The sequence below is a fragment of the Nicotiana tabacum genome, chromosome 6, assembly GCF_000715075.1.
Source record: "Nicotiana tabacum cultivar K326 chromosome 6, ASM71507v2, whole genome shotgun sequence".
NCBI lineage: Eukaryota > Viridiplantae > Streptophyta > Magnoliopsida > Solanales > Solanaceae > Nicotiana > Nicotiana tabacum.
Genome location: NC_134085.1, coordinates 116,508,816 through 116,528,240, shown reverse-complemented (window position 1 = coordinate 116,528,240; position 19,425 = coordinate 116,508,816). Strand labels below are relative to the sequence as shown.

At 36.5% G+C, this 19,425-nt stretch overlaps 1 protein-coding gene across 1 annotated transcript; it reads left to right on the top strand.

Moving 5' to 3' along the window:
* The first annotated feature begins 12,857 nt into the window (after nucleotides 1-12,857).
* LOC107770303 (uncharacterized) lies at nucleotides 12,858-17,644 on the top strand. The gene is made up of 7 exons (XM_016589597.2): nucleotides 12,858-13,072; nucleotides 13,147-13,291; nucleotides 14,820-14,921; nucleotides 15,177-15,289; nucleotides 16,284-16,567; nucleotides 16,663-16,753; nucleotides 17,110-17,644. Exons 1-7 carry the CDS (start codon nucleotides 12,962-12,964, stop codon nucleotides 17,557-17,559), a joined length of 1,296 nt encoding a protein of 431 aa, XP_016445083.2. The 5' UTR covers nucleotides 12,858-12,961; the 3' UTR covers nucleotides 17,560-17,644.
* The last annotated feature ends 1,781 nt before the right edge of the window (nucleotides 17,645-19,425 follow it).

The following is a 19,425-nucleotide window of genomic DNA, read 5'->3' as shown; positions in this document are numbered from 1 at the left end:
AACAACCTTTTATTGTTGAAATGGTCTATTACAAACTACATTTTGCAAAAGAAAGAGCAAACTTTGAAAATAAGCCTAGAGCAAACTTTGAAAATAAGCCTAGACTCAAAAAATAGACCAAAAATCACCCTGATGAAAAAAACAGGCAGAAGGTACTAAGATACAGACTTGACTTATGAGTACATTATGGTTTTAAAAATTGGTGTCCGCGGGGCATTGTTCGGCCTTGCCGCGGTCCTAGGTGCGAGATCCCTCTCAAGTTGCTCCAGCTCATGCATAGTCTGCTTGACATAACCCATCACTTCCGAAAGGACGGTAATGCTGGTCATGTTCTCACATCGTAGACATCGTCTGGTAATGGCATGGGCAATGGCCTTGATCCTATCTCTGGTTTGCTTCTTCTCTACGAGTAGGCGTTTTATCTGATCGCTACATATCTTGAATACCTGAGCATCCTGCATATGCTGATGCTTCAGTTGCCGTACTTCTAACTTCATCTGGGCTAACAAGTCGCACCAGTATCTGTTCTTAATTTGGAAATCCTTGGCCTGATTAGCTGCTTTGATCTCAAGTGTAGCCATCCCTCTCTTTATTTTAGCAACAGTTTTCTCGTGGTCGCCTTCCAATTGATGCAAATATCGGTGATGCTTATCTGCTCTTGTATCCCACTGTGCCCTGAGCTCTGCTATGACGTTTCTAGATTTCTCTAAATCCTCTTGCCATTCCTTGACTTTGCCTTTTAGCCTTTTTATCAACTGCTCATCTGATCGACGCCTTGGCTGTTTATCCGCATCCGTCCTTATCTGTTTGATCTGGGCTCTGAGCATTTCGTTTTCCTGAATCAACCTGTTCCGTTCTCCCAGATTGGTAGCAACTTGCACATTGTGATCATATTTCAGACTTTCCACTTGTTGCTTTAACCTGCTGATTTCGGCGCAATAGCCTCTTTCTTTTGCTAGCCAATCCCACTGCTTTTGCGACGATTCGGCGAAATTCAGGATGTGGGGTCTCTTAGCCGGTCTTTCATGCTCAAGTTCCCTTCTATACCATGCAAGGTAACCTGGCGCCATCTCACCTTTGGCTCGATCCCGCACGCAAGTATCTGATTTCAAATATTGACACTCACTCCAGATTTGGCGAATTTTTGCTTCTGGAAACTGTCCGTTAGGACTTATCTCAACTGCTTGAGCGCTAAGATCTTCCTCATGAGGTACTGTCTGGCATCTTTCGAGCTGTCTCAACACTCGGCAGGGCGCGTAAGGTTGAATGCTCTTAAGCCCCATCAGTAAGAAATGAGTTTTAGCTGCCGGCATATATATGACTTCATCAACAGGCAACCATCCCAGCGTCCATTGTATTTGGCTGGCAGTAAGAGCTTGAAAGAACGAGGTCCATGCCAGGACTCCTTTGGGTAAACTGATCTCTTTGGTTCTCGTGTAAAATTCTTCTATGCAAGTCTTTTCCGGGGAACCATGGCTCAAAATCTCGGAACGATGGCAGAGGTGCTCGGTCATCCACATTTGTAGGAGCAAGTTACAACCTTCGAAAAATTTCCCCCAGCTTTACAAGCTGTGAGAGCTCGGAAGATGTCAGATACCACCATAGGTACGAGAGTACTGTCACTTTGCGTGAGTAGGGTGCTGATGACCCCGGATATCTTCAAATCAATGTTTCCGTCTTTCCTTGGAAACACCAGAAGGCCCAGGAACATCATCATAAAGGCTACTCGTCTGTGTTTGTCCCACTTCTGACGAATACCTTTGTTGCGCAGTTTGTTGATTGGATTATTGAATCCCACATTGTGCGCCGGGTCCCAGTAGGTAACCAAAGCTCTTATGATATCTCCCCGAGGCTGAATTTCCAACAAACCCACGAGACCTTTCAGATATTTCTTGACCTCATTTTGTCCTTCAGCACCTAGATCATTCCACCATAGCCGTAACTTGACAGGGATTTTGGTCATTATTGAAAAATGTTCATTTTGCATTGTGCTCATCCTGCACATTTATTAAGGTGTTCTTTAACAAAACTAACTTGACTAAAAAAAAATTTTACAAGGTGGATCAAGTTTTCGAACACGGCCTTTCAGCACTTCGGGGACGAAGATTTTGAGGCTGTGTGGGTCAATTGGATGAAAATCCTAAAAAAAATGACTCGAAGGTGGTTTTTTATGCAAAGTCAGCCTTCCGACGTCCCTTTCGGGAACATTCGGCTATTTATGACAAAACAACATCACCTGATTTATTCGTGACAGAATTAAAATTTTGACACATTTTTATTATTATTATTATTACTATTTATTCGTTTTTTTTTAATAAAAGGTGGGGTTGAACCCGATGGGGGTTGCCTACGTATCTCACATCCGGTGATAATCAAAACGGCGTAGTTCGGTACATCATGAATAGAGAAAATCAATTAAACCCAGAAAGCAAGAATATATTTTTATTTTTGAAAAGAGATAAAGACTAAAGAAAATATATTTTTTTTTTAAAATATAGAAAAGGTACATTAAAAGAAACAACATTTTTTTTTTGAATTACGAATTTTCCATTTTTTTTTTAAAAAAAAAATACCCCTTTTTGAAAGTAATTAAAGAGAATATATTTTGACCCTTTTTGCTAAATTTTTTTTTTTTTTTTAGAAAAATTACTGCGAGGTTTCGACACTACTTGGACATTATTTTCCCAAAATAAGTAATTATCTCACTACGCTGTTTTTTTTTTAGAAACTGGTCGGCATGCGGAACTGAAGCAAATAAATGCGCAAACAAGTAGGATGCAGCAGGATGGTCTTTTCATTTCAGGTTGCCTGTCCTAGACGGACCCAACCCCTGTGTTGAGTCCCCTAAGTCAAATGCAACATGATGCAAATAAGCGTTCCTACTAGGGATCCGGCATGAAGTTTCGTTATACTAGGTTTATAACCTGGGTATTTGTTCTAGACTGTGTACCCGAGCGGACAACTCGAGTCGAGGAGGGGGCTACGTACCGGGGACCCGTGAGATCGTCCGGCTTTGTAACTTGTCCGACCTCTTTCTTATTTCAGGGTATGACACTAACAGAATAGGGAGTCTCGACCAGCGAGCTTCTCCCCGGAGGTAAGAAGAGAAGGGTTTCGGCGCAGTTTATATACAGTTCAGATAATATCAAAGCGGTAAAAGACAAAATTTAGCACGTTATGCAAAAACATGTAATAAAGATCAGATAATAAAGCCAAATATAACAATTATTCTAAGCTCGAATTCTTGAACCCTGAACCAGTGGTTCTGGGTCTCAATAAAATCCCCAGCAGAGTCGCCAGAGCTGTCACACCTCCTTTTTCCACACCCGGGAGGGCGCAAGGGAGTTTTTTCCAATTAAAGGACAATCGAATCGGGATTGGTTTATTTATTTCAGAGTCGCCACTTGGGATATTTAGGGTGTCCCAAGTCACCAATTTTAATCCCGAATCGAGGAAAATAATGACTCTATATTACAGTCTGCGTACCAGAAATCCGGATAAGGAATTATGTTAACCCGGGAGAAGGTGTTAGGCATTCCCGAGTTCCGTGGTTCTATCACGCTCGCTCAACTGTTATATTCGGCTTGATTATCTGATTTTATACAAACGTGAACTTATGTGCCAATTTTATCTTTTAACCGCTTTTATCATTCACTACTATTTTATAGGACTTGCAACGTCGTGAAAATATATCTCGAACCACGTTACATCAATGCACCCGTGGTTATTGACATATCTCGACTCGGTTGAGATTTGGATTTGGGTCACATAAATGTGCACCCGAATTAAGGAGAATAAATTATTAAGACGCGCCTAAAGCGACTAACGTATTGTTATTTTTTGGGTAGGGCCGAGAAATTTGCTTAAACGGCCCGTCCCGGAATCTAAGTATTTAATACATATATTTTGTGAGGGCCCCGCAATTTGTCCCTTTTGTTTGGCGAGGCTCGTCTCATTTTTATTTTTTAAAAAGGATATCCTATAGCAACTACGTTTTCTTGTCGCGTTTGTCTCTACTAATTGAAAACAGAGATAGTCCTAGTTAATTACATGCTCGCAGGTTATTTACAGCAGGATCCAAAATGCTTTTATAGAATAAGAAAACGTGACTACGCACACGGACAGCTGATTGATCATTACGGGCCCAAATCCAGCTCATGCGGGATAGGCCAGACCTGGGCCACTGTTTGTTCGATGCGGGCCTGCTTGGTCTGTTTCGACCTGGGCTCGACCTTCATGAGGTTGAGATTGCAAGCTTTTTGTGTTCTTTGTTCTAAAGTATGGTTTAAACAGTTATATAAGCCAATTTATCAGAAGGGAAAGAACTATACTAGTAGTGGATAGTTTACATGCTTGGCCTACATTAAAGAATATGTTACACAATTTAAACTAAGTCTGGGATACAACCTACTGCATTGGGAATATTTTTATCTGACAACATACATATACAACTAACATTCAATCCCCATACATTGATATCTACTAGGCGTGCAAGTTACCTTCAGTATCCAAACAAAATGTAAACTATTATGCATTATATGATATTCAATATAACAGTCTATGTTTAAAGTAAACAATCTTCAATTCTTCTCTTTTTGCATTCATACTCAACTTCAAGTTACATTGGCAGTATTAGTCGTGTACCTAGATGTTTGTACAATAAGAAGAGGAAGAGAAAGAGTATCAGCAGCAAGTAACCAACAACAACAACAAATAGCAACAACACAACCACACAACCAGCAACAACTATGTAGCCCACAGGTGATTGAGCATCAGACAGACAAATCCCAGAAAAAAGAGCAGAAAGACAGCAAGAAGCTCAGGATATCGAATGTAACAGCAACAGAAATCCAATGACCACAAAAAGCTTGGCAAACGACCAACAGCAAAACCACAAGGACAGCTTGACCCCCTTGGACTCTTACACAGTTTCTTTTAGACAATACTCATTCACAGTGTTCTAAAATTTATTTCTGTTTTTCCTTTTTCAGTTTTCTTACTCACAGAATCTTTGAAGACTAAAAATATCCAGCCCTTAAGAAAACCCTTTCCCCAGGCTCCAAAAATCTCTCAAAAAATTCCCCTTTCTAAATGGAAGGTCTGCCTCTTTTATAGCCTGAATTCAGCACTTTACAGTCTGTGTGACAACTCAAAATTCCCCCTCACTGTTGTTTTTCCACTCAGTTATTTTAAATAACCAGACCTCCCATGAGATCGCTGACAACCCCTCTCTATTTTTGTTGTTAAAGTGTCCTAATCTCTTATTTATTTAGCCAAAGTATGGGCAGCAGGAATATAATCTGACAACACATGCTGTCCAATTATTTAATTCCTTAACAGCTGACCATACACATGTTGCCCACAATCTGAACCAAGTAAACATGGCATCCATTTAAGATCAAAGTCTGAACTGCCATTATAATCTACCCCCTAGATGTTTTTGATTCAAATTGAACAAAACCATTAGGCAATACAATTCAGTTCCTAATGGGATTCAAATACGATCACAGCAGAAATAAACAACACGAATCAAGTTGTTACCATTAATGACTGAAACTAATTGGCGACATACATTGACTCGACTATATTAATCATAACACATAATAATCAATCGTTCATATAAACAATACGTACAGAGTCCCGAATGACTTCAGACAACTTTGTTCAATTACTGGGAACCTATATGAATTAACTTATTTGACGATTAATCTAATTGACGATCATGTATATCACAGAATACATTCAGAACACACACAGACAAACCAACGACCAAATAAAGGCCTTACAAAGATGGAAGGAATTAAGAAAAATACCAGAAATAACAAGCAATCACAACAAAGCATGCTAACAACTTAATTACCACTCGAATAAAACAGAAAGGCAAAGAAAAACTTACCGAAAAATGTCCAAACAAAATTGACCCAAGTCTAACTCAACTTTGTCCATTTGAGGCCAAACAAACTTTAATCAGGATGTTCTCACACGAGAACACCTTGATTAAGGTCTATTAGACCTCAAACCCCTGTTAAGACTAGCCGGATTCCTTAGGTCCTTGTGTTCTAGGGTTTGGATTCTCAGATTTGAGATTCTAAGAGTTGTGGGTAGATTCAGACCAAACCAAGCTTGGTTTAGTCACGAGGGAGGTCAGGGGATTGTCTAGTGTGAAGATGGTGAGGTTTGGTGTAGGTCAGAGTTCGACTCGAATCTTCAAATGAAGATTCGAGATGAAGGAAGGTGATTCGAGGCCAATGGATAGCAGATCCATGTTCAGGACAGTGAGGTGGTCCTAGGGTGTTTAGGAGGTGGTCATCGGCGTTCATGCCGCCGGGTTCTGGTGAAAGGGAAATCAGGGCGGCTGCTAGGGTTTGGGGGGTTTCAGTGTTTGGTGAAGACGATGAGTGGAGGGGGGTTCGAATAGGGGGCGTGGGGTACGATAGAAAGCTTATATACGATCTAGGGGTTTAGATCCTGGCCGTTGGATCAAATGAGATCTATGGCCAGGATCTATTCACTTAGGGAAGACGGTGTCATTTTGGGTTTGATAGTGGGTGAGACCGGGTAAGGCTGGATCGGGTCAAAATTTGACGGGTTTAGGGGGAAGGCCTGGGTCAGTTGGATCAAGGGGTTGGACGGCTCAGATCAATTGCCTAAGACGATGTCGTTCGGGGTTGAATGAGTGGCCTGATCGGGACCGTTCATTCGAATCAAATCAACGGCTCCAATAAGGACGCTGATACGGCGTCATTTGAATTAGAGTTTGGGCAGGCCGGACTTGGACTGGACTTGTGTGCCGGTTTTGGGCCTATTTTTGTTTTATTTCTTGGGCCCAAACCGATTTTCATCACTTCTTTTCTTTTGTTTTTTTCCTAATTTTAAAACAAAATGAAATAAAATGAAAAATGAAATTAAAATAAACAACAATGTAACACTTTAACATAATTATCACACACATATAAAAATATTTAAGTAAGTTAAATCACAACCTAGAACGAACGATGCATATATATATTTTTTTGAATTTTCTTTCAACGACCGAATTACGGTTTGATTACTATGACAGACATACTTTGTATTTTGATTGATAAGATCAAAATGCAAAAATGGGACGAACCACAAATGACTAGCAGTACATGTCATGAAAAATTGAAAATTTGTACAGCGAGGTCACTGGTCACTATTTTTGTTTTCTTTTGGAGTGATTGTCCGTGAAGCAAAAATCACGTGCTTACAGTTGTTTCTCCCTTGCCGGGACGTATATACTTGTATTGTTGATCCCTTGCCGGGATAGTATAGTCTATTGTTGATCCCTTGCCGGGATGGTTAATTATGATTATTATTGACTGTATATTGGATCGGGTTGCACGTCGCAACAGTTGTATATTGGATCAGGTTGCACGCCGCAATAGATATTATATTGGATCGGGTTGCACGCCGCAACGGTTATATATGTGGATCGGGTTGCACGCCGCAACAGATATTATATTGGATCGGGTTGCATGCCGCAACAGTTGTATATGTGGATCGAGTTGCACGCCGCAACAGATATTATATTGGATCGGGTTGCACGCCGCAACAGTTATATATGTGGATCGGGTTGCACACCGCAACAGTGTTAAATGATAAGGGATCGGGTTGCGCGCCGCAACAGTATTGTTATGGTATTGATTGTAGACATCGAGTGTTTCTCCATACTTTATTAAGTTTCTGATATAATTGATATGTTTCCCCGAAGCATGTTTCCCCCTCCCTTTAAAACTATTATTTCCTATTTATATTTCTGTTGTATATTATATAACTGCACAGGTTTATCTGGAGTCTGGTCCTAGCCTCGTCTACCTCGCCGGGGTTAGGCCAGACACGTACCAACACATGGGGTCAGTTGTGCTGATACTACACTCTGCACTCTGTGCAGATACCGGAGTAACCTTTGGTCAGCAGCAGTAGCTCGGGAGCCAGCCTTTAGTCCACCGAGACACCGAGGTAGCCTTGCAGGCGTCCGCAGGGCCGACATCTCCTCTATCTTATTTTATATTCTGTTATCTCATGTATTCGAGACAAACAATGTTATATTTCTTTCAAACGGTCGTATTTAGTACTCTTAGTAGTCCGTGGATGTTGTGACACCAGGTTCTGGTTAGAGGCACGTGAGGGTCTTTGAGACATTTTCGTTTTCTATTTATTTAAGACTTCCACTAAATTTCATATTCCATTGTTATTTAACTGTTTACTCCCTTGTTAATACAATTGGTAAGAAGTTCTAAAATAAAGGAGTTAATGATTTCTAAATTCATGGCTTGCCTAGCTTCTACGAGTAGGCGTTATCACGACTCCCGAGGGTGGAAAATTCGGGTCGTGACACTCGTCCATCTGGCAGTGACAACGATGATGATGATGATGATGATATGGACGATTAGTTTTTCTTTTTTTGTATAATCCTTTTAGTTAAAGGATTATAATGTTATTTGTTTTTTATGTAATTTTAATTTATCTTTTTAATGTTTAATGAAATATTCAGTTTTTGTTTTAAGTTTTTTGAGCTTTTTTTTTAATATTAATTCTCTTCAAATTCGAAAAATAATAGAGGAAATGAACAAAATAACTTTAGCAGGAATTAACAAAAACTCATCCGAAAATTAAGCATTTTTTGGTATGAAGTTTTCCAAAAAATCATAATAAAATACATCCTGCAGGAGGAAAACTTCAGCTCCCTTTGCTGAAGTTTTCAAGCATGAACTAAAAATCCTTTTTAAACTTAGAAAATAACAGAAGAATTAACAAAAACTTATCCGAAAATTACATATTGCAGGACAAAATATTAAGCATGTTTTAGCAGATGAACTAAAAAAACTTCAACATACTAAAAATTATATGAAAAATGTTTTACATATTCCGGAAAACATAAGCATTTTTTGGTATGAAGTTTTTCAAAAAATCATAATAAAATACAAAATTACATATTGCACAAAAACTTCAGCATAAAGTGCTGAAGTTTTTTAGTTAATCTTTAAAAACTTCAGCTCGTTTTTGTGCAATATTAAATTTTAATTTATGTTTTATTTTTACCCAGTGTAGGAGGAAAACTTTAGCACGTTTTGCTGAAGTTTTTAAAGACTAACTAAAAAACTTCAGCACTTTATGATGAAGTTTTTGTGCAATATGTAATTTAATTTATGTTTTATTTTTACCCAGTGTAGGAGGAAATCTTCAGCTCGTTTTGCTGAAGTTTTTAAAGACTAACTAAAAACTTAAGCACTTTATGCTGAAGTTTTTGTGCAGTATGTAAATTTGTATTTTATGTTTTTTTTACCCAGTCTAGGAGGAAAACTTCAGCTCGTTTTGCTGAAGTTTTAAAGATGAACTAAAAACTTCAGCATCCCATGCTAAAATATTTGTTCAATATTAAATTTTAATTTATGTTTTATTTTTACTCAGTGCAGCTATGTTTCAGCTCGTTTTCCTGAACTTTTTACATATGAACTAAATAATTTTAGCTTGTTTAGCAAATAAACCGAAAATTTTCACATATTATGTAGTGGAAAACTTCAGCATATTTGAATTTGTCGAATTAGAATGTTAGTATTCAACGTGAAACAGATTTAGAATGCAAATTCAGCATATCAGTGAAGAGTTCATGTTCAGAAAACATATGACATGAAATCAATCAATTTCAAAAACTATTTTGAAACCTGAAGATGAATTTGAATACTTACAATGTATTTTATAATTTGGAATTTGGATCTGGTTCAAATCTGGTTTGCGAGAGGCAATCTTAGAAGAAACGGGGTGATGGAGAAGAGACAGAGGGGATCTGGAATTTTGAATCTGGTATGCGTGATGCATCTTTTATATGTTTTGGAAGGGGTATAATGGTCATATTATTACGCATTTTTTGTTAGTTGGCTATGAAATCAATAGTTTTAAAAAAATAAGGTACAAGTTAAAAAGTGGCATAAATATAGGGTATGGCTGCAAATTGCCCATGTAATTCTCCCTATTTACATTATGTCAAACAGTAGCAAGAGACTTATCAGATAATGCCACTCACGAAGCTTGTGTGATTTGATCATTTGATATATCCAATAGAAGATATGATACTAAAGAGTCTAAAGTTCAACAAGTACCGTTATCAAGAAAAGGAAAATAGCCACATAAAAAAAAATAGAAAATGAATGCTAAACATAACCCTTAAAAACTACTACTACTACAACAATAACAAACTCAGTATAATTTCTCAAGTGGGATCTGAAAAAAGTAATGTGTACGCAGAAAAGCTGTTTCCGATAGACTTTCGGGCTCAGGAAAGATATAACCCTTAAAAACTAGAGGTTGTTAAACCTTAAGTTTTTAATTGTTCTTTAACATTGCCCATAAAAACGTATACCTATTGTATTGTATTGTATCGTATAGTTACTTTAAATATAGTTGTTTTGATGGTTACTTAAATTTTATTGTACTCTTATCGTTAAATTTTATTGTTACGATCGATTTGGTGTAGTAGCGACGTTATCTTATTTTCACTCTCATTTTGTCCTTTATTCATTAGTATTTAATAATTATATTTTATCACTTTTTATAATAACTCTACACATACTTTGCTTCTTCTTTTTTGTGTAATAATATAAGTTTATTCTTCAAATTGATGATGTGTGACATCATGAAACGATAAAATATGATATAATTTATCAAAACATTATATTAGTCGAAACAATACAATACAATACATAATATTGAATCTTAGAGTTAAATTTTACTAAACTTGCCCCTCTCTTTTCCCCCCAAAAATACCTCCAAAAAAAAGTACAGTAATTTATCATAGTTAATATAATAGTAAGAATAAAAATAATAATATCATGAAAACTTGTTCCCCTCCTAAGTAAATAAAAGGATGTTCGAGAAAGTTGAGAAGTTTGCAAGTCTTAATTATGTTTGGATTGGGAGACACGATAATTTACAGATAGATGATGTCTAAATACAACAAGACTTATTGTCCCTCTAGGATTCTAGTTCATATATAAGTCTTTGTAAGTAAATGGCGTTACATAACAGCCTTCAATCCTTTTGGAGCAGCGCAAGAAATATGATTTATTTCTCAAGATATATTGTTTTGGTGAGTCCACCAACAAGTCCATGTACAATATGTAGTAATTCTTGCTATGATAAACATCTGTATAGTGTCTGTGAACGATGCAATATCGAAGATATTGTACTTTTCGCAAAAGAAGATTTTGCCGGGTTCGTTAGAGAGAAAAAGCCAAAGCAAAGAATTCGAAGCAGCATCATAGGACTCGGCTTTCTGCAGTGTTTCGAGTTTTTGAAACTCTTTTCACGTGTCAAGTAGCAGCCCGGAGTCGGAGTTAGGTAGGCAGAAGGAGGTTCAGCTGAAAATTATACTATGTATATTAAGTCAATTTTTTTCATATATATATTAAATGTTGAATCCCTTAACTTTTTGTATGTTTAATTTTTTAATCCTTTCAATAAAAATCATGCTTCCGCCACTTCAATGAGCCCTTGTGGGGCTACTCTTATAGTTTTTTTTTTCCCATCTCAGTTAAGAAAATTTGTGAATCTTGATAATGATAATGCTCGCAAAGCATGCATGATGCAACCGATCTCTCTAGCTACTTGCTTAGCTCTCTATGTCACAGATCTTTCTTTTTGTTTTCGTTTTGTCATCTTTAATTTCTATTTCATGTAAGCATAATAGCGTAAACAAGCTACTGTACCACTAATTAGTGTCATACGAATTTGGGCTAATTTTATTTCTGCTTTTCTTTGTTTGGGACAAACAATTCTTTGTGATGCTAAGTGTTAAGCACGGGCGTGTTAGTATTTAATTTTTGCTCTCTAATTTGGTATTGAATCAATCCTTAATTTCTTTTGATCACTTCAGCGCGGGCAGGTTGTATCTAACCTATTCGAAATCCGAAGGTGGAGATTATGAGCGAATATAATTGTATGTATAATTTTACAATATTGAATTCATTAAGAGGACTAATAGAGTGCTAAATTGGTTATAGTGAATAGTGATACTTAGCGTGCACGAATTAAGACTAATATTCTTCTTTACTTCCCCTTCTCCTAACAGACGCGTACAGCTATTTTAATGCTGTCTGTAGCAAGGTGTTGAGATCTTTCTTTGTACTACCAAATTGTTTAATTGGAACGACGTTATCTTAGATAAAAAACGACCTTGTGTCTGGTTTTTTTAATACGTTTCCAAAAAGAATGTTGGAGAAAAACTGATTACAATCAATTAATTAAGCTTATACAAAGGGGAAATTGTAGCAATCAAATAATCTCAGAGAAATACATGTGAGATCCAATTGATATATATTGATTATATCACTATTTGCGAGTTTCTACATGAAAATCAAGAGGGTTATTAGTTATTACCAAAAGCAAGGCTATCTTTTAAATTACAGGTTCGGCCGAACCTATTCACGTTGACCTCCTTTCACTTTTCAAAAATTCTCCAAATGGTAAAATTTTAGCATTTTGGATCTTCTTGTCTCCAATAAATTTATTTTTCCTTTCAACAATATTTAAATTATGAAAATTTCAAAAATTATACGCATGAGATAAAAAATTATTTTTCTACAATTGTCATAAACTTTTAAATAAATGGTAGTAGTAACTAGCAAGATCCTGAAAATCTAATATGAGAAACTCCCTTCACATGAATATATAGCTGCTGCCAAAAATAATACTAGTTGGTATATTTTATATATTAATAATATATAAATTACATATTTTGTACAAGATTAATAATATATTTTTTATATAATTAACTGGCAGATGTAACTATTTTGCCAAATGTATAATTTGCCCAAAGTTCCTCTTGGATGCTAGCCCGTGACGTTTCACCCATGTATAACAGCAAACACCGGGTCGGGTCATGAAAAGCCCAAAAGAGAGAAAAGGGAGGAAGAAAACATGGCAAAAACCAAAATAGAAGAAAATGGCGGCAATAGTATGCTACGGTCCTCTAATTGACCTCTCTAGAGCAGCAGTTCACATCGGCGAGTACGTCCAACTCCTCGTTTTGGTTCACAATATCACCCCAATTCAGGTACTTACACTTTCTCTCTGTTGTTTATTTATGTCCTTCGCTACTTTGGATCAATTGGTTTATATATATTGCAGTACAAGTTATGGAGAAAAGGTGGAGCAGAGGTCATTAGGACGGACGTACAAGTGGGCGATGACTCCCGCCCATTTTTTCCTGTTTCAATTTGGCAGAAACATTTGGCCTCCAAATTTGTCGCTGGCGATGTCATTTTGCTTCAAAGTAAGTTTTTATTTTTATTTTTTAAAGTTATATTTCAGAAGAAAAAAAAAAGTTTACCACTGCATCCACTATTCTGTTTTTGCTTCAACTGTATATGTAGTTCAATTCAAAAACAATGAGAGTGCTCACTGGATTTAAATTTTTAAGACACTTCAAAACTTATATACTGTAAATTGTTAAGACAAAAGTGTTAAAGAATGGGGTAGAAGGGACACTTTTGTGATTAGAGTTAATGATATAATTTTTAAAACCCCCAAAGTTTTCTTATTTACAAAAACATCCCCTCCTACTCTACCCCGATGGATGTTTCAAACATCCCGTGAGATGTTTCATTTATCCCGATGGATGTTTCAAACGTCACGGGATTGTTTTAAATATCCCGATGGATGTTTCAAACAACCCGGGAGATGTTTCAATCCGATTATCCCGGGAGATGTTTCAAACATCCCGATGGATGTTTCAAACAACCCGAGAGATATTTCAAACATTTAGAAGGATGTTTCAAGCATCCCAATGGATGTTTCAAACAACCCGAGAGATGTTTCAAACATTCCGGGATATGTTTCAAACATCACGGGAAGATGTTTCCAATATCCTAAGAGATGTTTCAACAGAATACTCATTTATGGGGATGTCTCAAAATTTCTCGAGAGTATTTTGCAAAATACCCACTTTGTAAAATTTCATATTTTTCTCTTTCTCTTGTATATTTTAAACCAAAGATAAAATGAAAAAAGAAGAAGATGATGAAATTATGAGGATGAAGAGGGAAAGAAGAAAAAGACCAAGAAGAAAACGAAGAAGAACAAGAAGATGACATACCTGAACTACCTGCAGCATCAGCAAAATTGAAGAGAAAGAAGAAAGTAAGGAAGAAGAATGAGAGAAAGAGAAAGAGAAAGAGAAAGGAGAAAGGAGAAAGAAGAGTTTAATGAAAATTTGAATTAGTTTGAATGAGTATGATTTTTGAAAATTTTAATATTACCCACAACTTTTGTTATTCTTAATTTGACCCCAACTCCTTTAATTACACGTTTTTTGTTAACCAAAAAAGTCTTTTTTACCTCTTTTTGCACTATCCAAGATTGTAATTCTGATGCAATTTGTCGCCTGTGGCATATTTTACCACTCAACATATAAACAGTAAACATGAATACAGATAGGATTTGGATTTTAGAAATAAACTCACAAGATCTTTTAAGCATAAACAAAAATAGGCAGGATTTCTTATTGATTTACGAAGAGCCCGTTCATAATTACAAGTTTCATTTCGATTGTGATGTAATTGGTGCTCACTGCTTCGTCATTGCCTTAAAGGATCTTCTAAATTCATTAACTCATATAGCTTTCTTTCCTCTCTGCTTCTTACTTACTTGGAATCTGCTATACTTGTGTTTGTTGTACTGGTTTATCCGCTGATCAGTATTGTTTAAATACTGTTGACTATGTCGTTTGTGTGTTCTTGCAAATAATGATGATGCTCCAGACTCCAGAGGTAATGCTTTAATATTTATTTTTTCAATTTCAGATGTTAAGATTACAAGAGTTGGTGGATTAATTGAGGCTAGAACTGTACATTGCTCAACTTTGCAATGTGTACTCCATTCATACAAGTCACTTGCTTCTAAAGGTACTTACTCTCTCTCTCACTTTCTCCCCCCCCCCCCTCCCCCTAGGGCACTCTGTAGCTATAAGTATATGGTTGAGTTTGATGAATTTATGAGATTGTTATGCATTGTCTTTGGTAGATATGGTCTGGCTTTGGAGGATCATTGATACATTACTGGACACTCAATTTCTGTAAACTACTCTTTTCAGATAAGCGGCTCAACTAAAGTTTTCCAGGGGCAGACCTAGCTAAGATTATGATTTATCGTCTTTGCAGGTGTAGACGAGTTGTTGCTCAGCTGTCGAATTGGTGTGGCAGCAAAGGATAAGCTTCAAAAAATTGTGAAATGGCTGCAGCAGGGGGCTGCTGTTGAATTAAACAACCATCAGGTTTCCTCTTTCTCTTGGAACTTCAGTGCTAATTTTCAGTTGCGTACACTTGAGCAGAGACTAAGAGTTTATTTAACGAGCATCCTCTTCTCCTTCTCAAATTTCTTTCTTCCCTATGCCCTTCCTATGGGGGTTTCTCTTTTCCTCCTTAATCAGTCTTCACACTGATGAAAACCAAAATTTGGATGTATGTATGCAACAGAAGGAGTTATTTTTAGAATCCCTTGTCCTCTGTTATGTAGTTCAGGGCTGCTTTATCTTGCACCAACCAATAAGTGCCTTTCGTTCTTTTTTTAATTAATGAATTAACTTTGGGTGAATTACTTGGACCTCCACTCTAGTTTAGTCAAACTAAATGGACATCCCCTATATCTAAAAACTTTCCTCTAGTCTAGTTTTTTTTATATAGAAAATTTCCGTGTCTCTACTAGGACATTAAAAGTTAATGATGTAATAAAAATGTTTTGAATTATTTGCTCCTATTTTTCTCCCAATTGCTACTGTATCTACCCAAGAAATAAAGGAAAGAGTAATTTGATTTTTTTTTTAATTTTAGCTTAACTATGAAAATGAAATTTTTATAAAGTTCCAGATTAATGATTTGAGTTCAATACTTATGCTATGCTGGGGTTTTTCTGTCGGAGGTGCATCACTATGTGAGTTATATGGTCCAGTTGTGGAGAAATTAAGCCAATTACTTTTACTGTTAAAGTGGAAAGGTCTATGATGTTTGTCAAAATAAGGAGAGGTCCAAGTAGTCCATCAAATTATACCTTTTTCTGATGGAAGAAACCTATGGCTTTTAAATGGCTGTTATTGCTGATTTGTATTTTCTTAATGCTACTATTCAAGATCATTTGATATCCATATGACTGTGATAGGTGCATGCTCATGTATTACTTCACATCTGTTGTCAAGTGACTGCAGTTGAACGATATTTGTAAATCGGGCTTGCTTTATGAAATATATGAATGTTGGCTTCATGTACTCGCAGTGGAAACAGCCATCAATAAATTGGAAAGTGCACGAAGAGACAAAATCTCAGGGTTGTGTCTCTCTTAAAGATTTATCTAATCTTCCTGATTCCTCCAAGGTAACCTTGTATGCATCTGTCGGTGAAGTATTTCTGCCAATTACGTGGAGACATCTTCCTGAATCGGCTACTGAAAGCATGTTCATTAGCAAGAGACTATACATGCACTCAGATTGTGATGTGGCTGACGATCTAATTACTGCTGGCTGCCATCTCTGTGGTACTCCTTTAAGTTACGAATCTAGGTAAGAGGAAAAGCTTACCAGTCCCCTTTTCATATCTATGCTGATGATATGCCTGTAACATTTAGCAACTACTATATCGTCGCGGTTTGCAACAGTTTAGGCAGTGTTAAAAATGCCGCATCACTCTATTGTCAGGAGAGTTCCAATCACCTTCATGTTGTAAGCACGATATATCGGCCTTTCATGGTAAGATTTTCTTTTCAATTGGTAACATTCTCTGTTCTTGTAAAAATTAGCTCCAGAAAACTTTTTCACCATTACTGCTTATATTGCGGTTTTCCTTCCATACCGTGGTGATCGGCACCTGATTTTTTTATGTTTTATTCTGGTACTTAAACTTCACTCTAGCTGACACCAGTATCACAGATGATTTTTCAAATTCATTGACATTTCAATCACGCAATTATAATGATGAACAGGGGTGAGATATCTACTTTGGAGCAGAAATTAGCTGCAGTGCCAAAGTGCACCTAACCTCTTATTCTTGGTTTATGTTTGTTTATTTGGAAGTTCTTTTAAAATTTACTATCTCAATGTTGCAGCTATATGTGTGGGATGCTTCAATGTACGCTCCACTTCTTGTTAAAAACAAGGCAGCTGAAGTGTTGTTTGGAAACATCAGAGCTGAGGAAGTGCTCTCTTGCTATAAAAGGCTGAAGGAGGGAAAAGATCATGCTCCAAATTTAGTTTGCCGAAGGAATGGCACGGCTGAAAGGACTGTGCTTCATAGTGCTGCTGGGGAAGGTATTGCAGCCACTGACACATCAAGCACCAACGAGGAAAAGGAATTGAAAGAAAATAATAAATTCGATGTAGGATCAAATTTCTATTTGGTTTGGTTAATTTTACTGAAGTTGCTACTGCAACAGGAGAATAACAGTCCTTTGAAATTTAAAGTTACTATTAATCCAACAAGAGATTGCGAATATGGGAGGTATGAGATGATCTCTGTTTCTCTACCGTCCTTTACATCTGAAGGCAACTTAGCATAGGAGTTCTTAAATGTATCAAATATCAATATTTTCAGCAGAGTTCATTTGTTCTTTATGCAAAGAAAAAGGTCCTTGTGGTGTAGTATACCTGACTATACAAGTTTTTTATGGTGGCTAAAGGTTTACTACTCCAGTCCAAGGCCAGAACATGCCCAGACAAGTTGGTTTCAAAAGCATATCAAGCCTTTGCATGAACACCAGATTTATTTCCAATATTTATAAAAGGTTTGTAAGTTATGGCCTTTGAAAAGAATGAGCTACGGCGGAAACTTGAACTGATCACGCACTGAATCGTACTATAGGGCGGATTCTGGACAAAAGAACGTCCAAAAGCGGAAGATTGTTCGTGCAAATGGAAACCTTGGTAATCTTATTCTATCATTTAAACAGTAAAGAAAGCTATTCTTTCATCTAAAAGCTCACTGGTGTCTTTTCATACTCAAGAAAGACTTCAGATTCTAACTATAGTTCACTGCAAAACTACGCTATTGCTGCGCCGCCATGTTGATCTTCGATGCCATAAGTCTTAAATAAGCGGATATCTGGGCGTGCTGAGTTATTTTTAAGATTTGAGATGGTTGATAACCCAATTAACTATATATCCTCTTCAATATGTTTCTACTAGCATTTGGAGAATCAAACCTTGTGTTTGTGGTTACATAGAGCTTGGAGTACTTTGAATGCGTTGCTGTCTTGCTGGAGGCTGTAGCAGAGAATATACAGTTAGGGGTGTACACGAGTCGGGTTGGTTCGGTAATCAAATCAAATCAAACCAACTATATCGGTTTGGTTGGTTCGGTTTTATTGGTGGAGTTTTCGGATTTCTTTCCACATGAATGTTATTTTATACTTTGTTAGAGTTATAGATAAAGTTTTGATAAGTTACTATATATTTAATAATAATTGAACAAATTGACAAACATATGATCTATTAAAATATTCTTATCTAAGAATTTTTTTGGTAACACATTGATATTTATTTTCTTAGCCTAATAATAATTTTTCGTTGGTGTATGCTTTCAAGCTTGACTGAATTTTAATAATTACAAAATCAATATGAATCCTAAATAATGATATGTTCTATTTAAATTTTAAAATTACCGATAAACAACATTTCAAATTCAAAAAGATATAAGAATTTGATAGATATTGACATATGAATATGGAAGAACAAAAAGATTAATGCAATTCAATAGCACTTGATAAGAAAGTGATGATTCACGCTACGATCAAGCACTCTTTAAAGTAAATAAAAATGGATGCGCTTTATAATCCTATTAAATATTACATCCTATGATAGGATGACAAATATTTTCTAACATTTTTTTAAAGAAAATCATATATGTTATAAATAATTATCTAATGGTGGATGTCCATAACTCATAAAGGAGTAATACCCACTACTCTTTTCCATTATCTCCCTAACTCCCACTACTCTAATACTTATGGTTGTAACATCCATATTTTCATAACCTCCCCATGATCTTCCTCTATGATCTCAAATGTTTAATGCCATATTTATGGCATTCTTTCGTATACCTCTATGTAATACTATAAATAGAGGATGAAAGGTGATATTATAGATACTTGAAAAATACTTGGAGAACACTTGAATACATGGAAGAAATAAGAATCTCTCATCTCTTGCTCTCTACATTCTTGATGGGTTTTCAATGTCTTGGCCTTATGTTTCTTATGTTTTGATGATCTAACAAACTTGTTGTGAAGAACTAGATAAAGAACCTGGCCCACAGGGTATACATTTCATGTGACCTGGTCGAAGTTTGAAATCAGCAAATGGATGAACGACCACAGGGAGGAACATAACAGGGACCTGGTGATTTGGTTCCTCGGGGTTCTCCGACA